Source organism: Procambarus clarkii, chromosome 42 (genome assembly GCF_040958095.1).
Source record: "Procambarus clarkii isolate CNS0578487 chromosome 42, FALCON_Pclarkii_2.0, whole genome shotgun sequence".
In the NCBI taxonomy this organism is placed as follows: Eukaryota; Metazoa; Arthropoda; class Malacostraca; order Decapoda; family Cambaridae; genus Procambarus; species Procambarus clarkii.
Genome location: NC_091191.1, coordinates 25,851,221 through 25,860,929, shown reverse-complemented (window position 1 = coordinate 25,860,929; position 9,709 = coordinate 25,851,221). Strand labels below are relative to the sequence as shown.

Here is a 9,709-nt window from a genome sequence, read left to right as displayed (position 1 = left end):
GCCCAAGACATGATGGACTACATCACGCAGAAGTGCAAGGATGCAGCAAACAAGTTTGTCCAGTCCAAAAGGAAAACAGTGAAATGAAGAAGAGAAACCCATAGTTTAAACAGAGATGTAGGCTAGCTAAGCAACAAAGTAAAGGGTCGTGGAGAAACTGTAGGAATAACAAGACACTTGAGAGCAAAGAAAGATACCAGAATGCTAGGAATGAATATGTCAGGATGAGAAGAGAGGCAGAAAGACAATACGAAAATGACATCGCAAGCAAGGCAAAGACTCAGCCTAAATTGCTGCATAGACACATCAGGAGAAAAACAACAGTAAAGGAACAGGTCATAAAATTAAGGATAGGGGCAGAAGGATTCACTACAAACGACAAGGAAGTGTGTGAGGAACTGAATAAGAAATTCCAGGTCTTCTCCTTAGAGCAAGGAGAAATTCCAGACATAAGAGAGGAAACAGATAACCAGGAACCACTGGAAGAGTTTAAGATTACTAGCAGGGAAGTAAGGAAGTGTTTACTGGAGTTGCATGTGACAAAGGTTATAGACCCAGATGGAATCTCCTCTTGGATACTAAAGGAAGGAGCAGAAGAACAGTGCCTTCCACTCTCCATAGTGTATAACAAATCACTGGCAACAGGGGAACTGCCAGTAATTTGGAAAGCAGCTAACATAGTCCCGATATACAAGAAAGGTGATAGACAGGAGGCACTGAACTACAGGCCAGTGACCCCAACCTGCATACCATGCATACTGATTGAGAAGATTGTGCGAAGAAAGCTAGTGGAACATCTGGAGCGAAAAAACTTTGTAACACAGCATCAACATGGGTTCAGGGATGGCAGGTCCTGCCTCACCGGGTTATATGAATTCTACGACCAGGCAAGAAAGAGAAGGGTGGGCAGACTGCATATTTTTGGATTGTCATAAATCCTTTGAAACAGTACCACACAAGAGGCTAGAGATAAAGCATGAGATACAGGCTGGAGTGAAAGGGAAGGTACTCTATTGGATAAAGGAGTACCTAAGCAAGAGGAGACAAGGAGTCAGTGTTAAGGGTGAGGTCTCAGATTGGCGAGACGTTACAAGTGGAGTCCCGCTGGGGTCAGTCCTTTGTCTTATACTGTTTCTGATATATGTAAATGATCTCCCAGAGGGTATTGACTCGTTTCTCTAAATGTTTGCTGATGATGCAAAAATTATGAGGAGGATTAAAACACAGGATGATAGTTGGAGGCTACAAGATCTCCTAGACAGACTGAGTGAATGGTCCAACAAATGGCTGTTGAAGTTCAACCCGAGGAAATGCAAAGTACTGTAATGAAACTAGGCAGTGGAAACAGGAGGCCAGACATAGGATTCAGAATAGGAGATGAAGTACTTAATGAAACAGACAGAGAGAAAGATCTAGGAGTTGATATCACACCAAACCTGTCTCATGAAGCCCACATAAAAAAGAATAACGTCTGCAGCATAAGCGAGGCTGGCTAACATCAGAACAGCGTTCAGGAACCTGTGTAAGGAATCATTCAGATTCTTGTACACCACATATGTAAGACCAATCCTGAAGTATGCGGCCCCGGCATGCAGCCCGTACCTTGTCAAGCACAAGACGAAGCTGGAAAAAGTCCAAAAGTATGCCACTAGACTAGTCCCAGAACTACGAGGCATGAGTTACGAGAAAGTCTGCGGGAAATGCACCTTACGCTACTGGAAGACAGGAGAGTAAGAGGAGATATGATCACAACCTACAAAATCCTCAGGGAAATCGACTGGGTAAAAAAGGACCAACTGTTCAACACTCGTGGTACGCGATCAAGGGGACACAGGTGGAAACTCAGTACCCACATGAGCCACAGGGACGTTAGAAGGAACTTTTTCAGTGTCAGAGTAGTTAACGGATGGAATGCATTAGGCAGTGATGTGGTGGAGGCTGACTCCATACACAGTTTCAAATGTAGATATGATAGAGCCCAGTAGGCTCAGGAATCTGTACACCAGTTTATTCACGGTTGAGAGGCGGGACCAAAGAGCCAATGCTCAACCCCCGCAGTGAGTACAAATTGGTGAGTACACACACACACATAGTTGTGTGTGTGTGTGTGTGTGTGTGTGCAAAAAATTATGACGAGGATTGAAACATTGGAGGATACTAGGAGGCTATAAGATGACCTGAACAGATTGAATGAATTGTCCAACAAATGGCTGCTCAAGTTCAACCCGAGTAAATGCAAAGTAATGAAACTAGGCGGCGGAAACAGAAGATCAGACACAGTATACAGAATGGGAGATGAAGTACTTCATGAAACGGACAGAGAGAAAGATCTAGGAGTTGATATCACACCAAAACTCTCTCCTGAAACCCACAAAAAAAGAATTACGTCTGCGGCATATGCGAGTCTGGTTAACATAAGTACAGCATTCAGGAACCTGTGTAAGGATTCATTCAGAATCTTGTATACCACATATGTAAGACCAATCCTGGAGTATGCCGCTCCAGCATGGAGCCCGTACCATGTCAAGCTGAAGACGAATCTGGAAAAAGTTTAGAGGTATGCAACTAGACCAGTCCCAGAGCTAAGAGGCATGAGATATGAGGAAAGGCTGCGAGAGATGCACCTTACAACACTGGAAGACAAAAGAGTAAGGGGAGACATGATCACTACCTACAAGATCCTTAGGGGTATTGACAGGGTATACAAGGATGGAATATTTAACACGGGTGGTAGACGAACAAGGGGACACAGGTGGAAGCTGAATACCCAAATGAGCGACAGAAACATTAGAAAGACCTTTTCAGTGTCAGAGTAGTTAGTAAATGGAATGCACTAGGAAGTTATGTGGTAGAGGCTGACTCCATACACAGTTTCAAATGTAGATATGATAGAATCCAGTAGGCTCACGATTCTGTACATCAGTTCATTAATGGTCGAGAGGCGGGACCAAGGAGTCAAAGCTCATCCCCCGCAAACAAAACTAGGTGAGTACACGTAAGCGTAAAACAACAGCGTAAAACAACACAGGCACAGATGAGGATGCATCGAATTATATTTTAAATATATTCATCTTTTATCGCAAATTGAGGTATACTGCAAGACATTGGGGCGTAGGACTGCCCATCTTGTATATTGTTCCCAATATATCCAGCCCAGGATGAAGGATACTAGCCTGGATAATGGGGAAAATATGACGTATACCACAGAGAGGGAACGGGAAGTGTTGGTGTGTGTTATAACGATATTGGTAGCGTGTGTGTCGTTCAGGAGAGGTGCTGGACTGAATATGTGTGTGTGTGTGTGTGTGTGTGTGTGTGTGTGTGGTTCAGGAGAGGTGCTGGACTGAATATGTGTGTGTGTGTGTGTGTGTGTGTGTGGTTCAGGAGAGGTGCAGGACTGAATACGTGTGTGTGTGTGTGTGTGTGGTTCAGGAGAGGTGCAGGACTGAATATATGTGTGTGTGTGTGTGTGTGTGTGTGTGTGTATGTGTGTGTGTGTGTGTGTGTGTGTGTGTGTGTGTGTGTGTGTGTGTGTGTGTGTGTGTGTGTGTGTGTGTGTGTGTGTGTGTGTGTGTGTGTGTGTGTGTGTGCGTGCGTGTGTGTGTGTGTGTGTGCGTGCGTGTGTGTGTGTGTGTGTGCGTGCGTGCGTGTGTGTGTGTGTGTGTGTGTGTGTGTGTGTGTGTGTGTGTGTGTGTGTGTGTGTGTGTGTGTGTGTGTGTGTGTGTGTGTGTGTGTGTGTGTGTGTGTGTGTGTGTGTGTGTGTGTGCGTGCGTGTGTGTGTGTGTGTGTGCGTGCGTGTGTGTGTGTGTGTGTGTGTGTGTGTGTGTGTGTGTGTGTGTGTGTGTGTGTGTGTGTGTGTGTGTGTGTGTGTGTGTGTGTGTGTGTGTGTGTGTGTGTGAATCTGTGTGCTCACTCGCTTATTTGGGCCTGCAGGATCTCGAGCGGCAGTTGTTGGGACTCTGATTTGCAAGCTACATACTAATAAAACAACTCCCGACTGATCCTTACATCTTAAACTAAAAAAATGTGGATGAAATTAACACCTGTTACCTTCTCGTATAGTACAATGCTGTGTACTTCATCTTTTCTGCAAAATGAGTATATTTTCTCACGTCTCGACGGCTCATTTGTGTCTCTAGCTTCCCCTCATGTCTGCCTGTTCTATTGTATTCATTGTAAACGGTTCCACTGTTCCACCACATCAATTACATTGTTTCATTTGTGTCAATTATGTCTATGCGCTGTGGCGTGTCTTTTCAAGGCGTCGTTAGGTCTGCTCTCTCATTGTTCTTTTTTCGTATTCCATCCCATATTCCATACCATATTTCGTATTCCATCCCATGCTGAGACGAGCCTCGAACAAACCTCTGAATCTTTTCAAGTTTGCTTATGTGCTTTTTTATATCAGGGGTTCCAAGCATAGTCTGCATACTGCAGGACTGGTCTCACGAAGGTGGTGCACAAAGATCTAAATGCCTTTTTACTGAAGTTAAGATTCGGGCCTTCATGTAGTGCCGTGAGGTGATGAGTGTAGTGAGTTTGGTGTGTTCCCATTCACTAAGATCGCTCCATAGCGTCGAGTTGATGACCAAAGGTTGTTGAGAGAGCTACCGCTAAGGGAGGGGGGGGGGGGGCTTTACTACTCAATGTCGAGAGGGAACGTCATTATACACACGTGTACAATTATCATAAATTTCACAACGATGTTGAAAGGAATTAATCATGTGGTGGTATTAGTTATAACACATTAATCATGTTCATTATCCAATGTTATCATTATCGATACAATGAAAGAGGGAGTCAAAGGGCGGCCGGTCTCCCCTGGACGATATAGACAGCGGGTGTTATTACGCGATTTCATTTCGCAGTCAGAGAATAAGTCAATAACCAATTCTAATTTTCAGTCACGCCATTGGCTGAAAATTAGAAACACAGCCCGCAACTATTAAATGAAATGAGAGTGACGACGTTTCGGTCCATTTTAGACGTTATCCAGGGTTCAAGACGGACCGAAACCTCTTCATTTTATAATAATAATAATAATAATTTTTATTTAGGTAAAGGTACATACATAAAGAGATTTTACAATGTTTGTTGGCTTTATAGATAGAGCTAGTACATACAATGCCTAAAGCCACTATTACGCAAAGCGTTTCGGGCAGTTTTAAATTTTGTTAATTGTGTGTGAGTTTGGTGACCCTTCAATTTCTTGGAGACTTGACATGATGGACAAGAGGCAAAGATAAACAAGAAACACCTCCCTTCCCTCCCCCTATATCCCTTTATTCCCTTGACCCACAGGCAGTCTGGCAGAACGCAATCGAACGCAATTCTGGCAACAGCCAATTGAAAGTAAAAAATGCTCAGACAAGTGTTCAGATAATTACCGTATGTTCAGATCTCATGGCAGACATGAAGATATTTTAAACGTGGCACAGAGGGGAAAGGGACAACAGATCAGGAGCTGAAGCGTGAGCCATGAAGTTATTAATACGTAAATACTCAAAAATAGTTTCCATGCATTAAAACATTCTATTACAGTTCGTTAAGTTAACGAATAAAAAATTAATAAACTCGCATCACAGTTCCCCAGGCTCTAAGGCATATTTTCATGGATACATTGAGATGCAGCATTGCGAACGAAGCCCCCTACAGGTCAGGTCATTCACGAAGATTTTAATCTAAACACCTTGTGACAACCCTTGATGGTGATAATCGCTACTGCAAGAGAGAGAGAGAGAGAGAGAGAGAGAGAGAGAGAGAGAGAGAGAGAGAGAGAGAGAGAGAGAGAGAGAGAGAGAGAGAGAGAGAGAGACAGAGCGAGCAAGCACTCCTCGTAATCAAAAGCCAAAAAATAGAGCGTCAGTAACTCGCGGTTCTTGTAGGAGAAGAAATGTACCCTAAAGAACTCTGAACTCTGTTGCCTGGCAGCTTGGAGCTCTACAGCAGCAGAGAAGAACAACGAGGAGGAGAGGGAAGTACAGAAGGGAAAGAGAGGGAAGAGATAGGATAGAAGGGAGGATAGGCAAGGATAGAAGGTACGAAAAGGCAGGGAATTTATTGTATTCTCTTACACATAAATATTCTTTCAATGACTAATTTGTCCAAATTTCGAATGCAACAATTTCAGTCGCTCTCAGCCAGTGGAGGCCCTACTGGAGAAGGTTCGCATCCTTCTCGCAACACTTAACATTGACCTAACATTGAACATGGAAAACACTAACTCTAACCTCTGTCGAGTACAGTGCAAGTGTGAACACACTAACACTGACCTCTGTCGTGTAGAGTGCAAGCGTGAACACACTAACACTGACCTCTGTCGTGTAGAGTACAAGCGTGAACACACTAACACTGACCTCTGTCGTGTAGAGTACAAGCGTGAACACACTAACACTGACCTCTGTCGTGTAGAGTGCAAGCGTGAACACACTAACACTGACCTCTGTCGTGTAGAGTACAAGCGTGAACACACTAACACTGACCTCTGTCGTGTAGAGTACAAGCGTGAACACACTGTTCATCATGAATCATGTTGATATGTATTGGAATGAGGAAGACTGAATTATGATGTTATCAGGGAATTGGCTGAAAACTCGGCTGGGATTTTCACAGCTCATAAATATCGCTATCGCGGCAGCCACAGCTTGGCTCACTCGGTTATATATGCACTCATGTACTCGCCTAGATGTACTCACTTATATGTACTCACCTAGATGTTCTCACTTATAGGTACTCACTTATAGGTACTCGCTTAGATGTACTCACTTATAGGTACTCACCTTGATGTTGTCACATATGTACTCACCTAGATGTTGTCATATATGTACTCACCTAGATGTATTCGCTTATATGTACTCGCCCAGATGTACTAACTTACATCTACTCACCTAGAAGTAATAGATGCATTGTGTTTTGAATTAGTTTCAACCCCTTCTTCGTCTGTCCTATTCCAATTATTGAGAACTTTAGTCTTATATAAATAACATTGACATCGCTGTGTCGGTACCAAGTGTACGTGTCACTTATGAAGTGTCTCCAGTTTGATCTATTTCCTCTCGTTCTGCTGTTCGCAGCTTTGAACATTGTTCCCTCTTTACTTGTGCAAGTTCATTATAACTGCATTTAAAACCATTATGTTCTCGCTTTTATTCCTCATCTCCGGAGTTGTGATATTCATTTCCGCCAGAGACGATATGGAACATGGCTGCTAGAGTTTAATGCAGCCAAATGCAAGTCATGAGGATAGGAACTGAAGTGAGCAGACCCGTTCAATTGTACAGGATGATGGTTGGACAGATTCATGTATCAGGAAAGGAAGAAGGACATGTAGAGGGGGATCTCTTCTTTATCCGAAAGAAGAGGACCGGATATAATATTATATGGTTATATTATATTGTTATATTATAAAATGGTTATATAATATGGTTACCGACATATTCCTTACTAGTCGACGTCCGTATATCCCTCAGGCGCTTGAACAAAGTTAGAAAACAAAAAGAGGCCATGATAACGGCATAAACGATTCTTGGGGAAATTATCAATCTAGACCAAAGCGTAATGTTCTATACTAGGCACAGCAGATGGACACTAAAGATATAATGTTCTATACTAGGCACAGCAGATGGACACTAAAGATATAATGTTCTATACTAGGCACAGCAGATGGACACTAAAGATATAAATGGATTAAAGAGATGTCGGAAGGAGATTTTTTTCACGTTTGAGTCACAGTGATTGAAATAGTTTAGACTAAGAAAATCGTAGGAACTTAGTCATGAATTTAACAAAGAATGTCCGGAAGGTTGGGAAAGGAATCCAGCTTTTCCTTGTAAACACAGTTACACACGCGCGCAGACACATACACACACGCGCGCAGACACATACACACACGCGCGCAGACACATACACACACGCGCGCAGACACATACACACACGCGCGCAGACACATACACACACGCGCGCAGACACATACACACACGCGCGCAGGCAGAAACACACACACAGGGGGCCCTCGTTGCTGAATGGATAGCACTCGGGGGTCGTAGTCCTAAGGAGCCAGGTTTGATTCCCGGACAAGGCAGAAACAAATGGGTAAAGTTTCTTTCACCCTTGATGCTCTTGTTCATTTAGCAGTAAACAGGTGCCTAGGAGTTAGACAGCTGCTACGGGCTGCTTCCTGGGAATGAGTGTGTGTGTGTGCGTGTATTAGAAATATATGTAGTAGACATAACTGAGGATAATACGTTGATTAAAAAAAAAGGCGGGGGTCCAAGCTAATAACTCAGTTCTGCAGGCACAAATAGTAAATACACACCCACAAACAAACACACATGCATATATTCACACAAACACATGGCCATACAGACTCAAACACAGGCCGGGGAGAAGGCGCACTCCCGAAACCCTCGTTAACTCTTCTGTTATACTCTCTCCAAGTATAATGAGAACAAATTTAGTAATCATTAAGGATCTAAGTCAGAGAAAAGAAGATTAGGAACCGTGAGCCCCATCATGGTGGCAGAGAAACATGGGAGAAAATATTAGTGGATTATGTGAAAACAAAGTTCTTTACTTAACGTGTAAATGATGACACAAGGGGAATGAAAGGACATTCAAAGCTTGACCTGATCTTAGCTCAGAATGAAGAAGACTTTAAGAACGTGGATCATAAAAGCTCACTTAGAGCTGGCGGTCTGTTTTTTTATATACATGTTTTTTTTTCATCCTGTTTTTTTATATACCACAAAATTGAACTAAAAGCAATGCCCAGAGTCATGGCGTCATGGAGGTGAAATTAAAGAACACAATAATGAATTACATGCCACAAGTGGGCGTCTGGGAAATGTTAAAAACTTGGAGAAACTTTCGGGTAAGACAATCCAAGAAATGATTGAAAAGGTCAAACGGAGATGCATCGTGGACTAGAAGAGATATATACCAACAATAAGTGATAAATTGGTGAAGAACATAACAACCAACGGTTTTAGTCGACAATAACAAGAATAAGAAAAAGAAGAGAAAGAAAACAAAAAGGAGGCACTAGACAAAACACACGATAGACAAAAGAGAACTGGAACAGATGGAACATAGATTAACAGGAACAATAAACATAAAAAGAATATTAAAAAATTAACAAAATACCTCTAATAAATACTTTCTAATAAATAGAAAGAAATACTTCGGTAAAAATTTTCAGGAATAAAACAACTCGGCTTTGATCATGTCTTGACTCTAGTAATACTCTCCGGCAGGTGTTACAGGTGAACACTAGTGTATTACTGCAGGTGTTACAGGTGAACACTGTAGTGTATTACTGCAGGTGTTACAGGTGAACACTGTAGTGTATTACTGCAGGTGTTACAGGTGAACACCGTAGTGTATTACTGCAGGTATCACAGGTGAACACCGTAGTGTATTACTGCAGCTGTCACAGGTGAACACTGTAGTGTATTACTGCAGGTGTCACAGGTGAACACTGTAGGGTATTACTGCAGGTGTCACAGGTGAACACTGTAGTGTATTACTGCAGGTGTTACAGGTAAACACTGTAGTGTATTACTGCAGGTGTCACAGGTGAACACTGTAGTGTATTACTGCAGGTGTCACAGGTGAACACTGTAGTGTATTACTGCAGGTGTTACAGGTGAACACTGTAGTGTATTACTGCAAGTGTCACAGGTGAACACCGTAGTGTATTACTGCAGGTGTC

The 9,709-nt window shown here is 42.7% G+C and overlaps 1 protein-coding gene across 1 annotated transcript in view; it reads right to left on the bottom strand.

Moving 5' to 3' along the window:
- The window catches only part of LOC138373433 (ovarian abundant message protein-like), a 9,171-nt gene extending 4,750 nt beyond the window's left edge, over positions 1-4,421 (bottom strand). Inside the window, exon 1 of the mRNA XM_069339639.1 lies at positions 4,366-4,421. Within this exon, the coding sequence (XP_069195740.1) occupies positions 4,366-4,421 (56 nt within the window). The remainder of the gene's footprint in view (positions 1-4,365) is intronic.
- Positions 4,422-9,709: the final 5,288 nt, after the last annotated feature.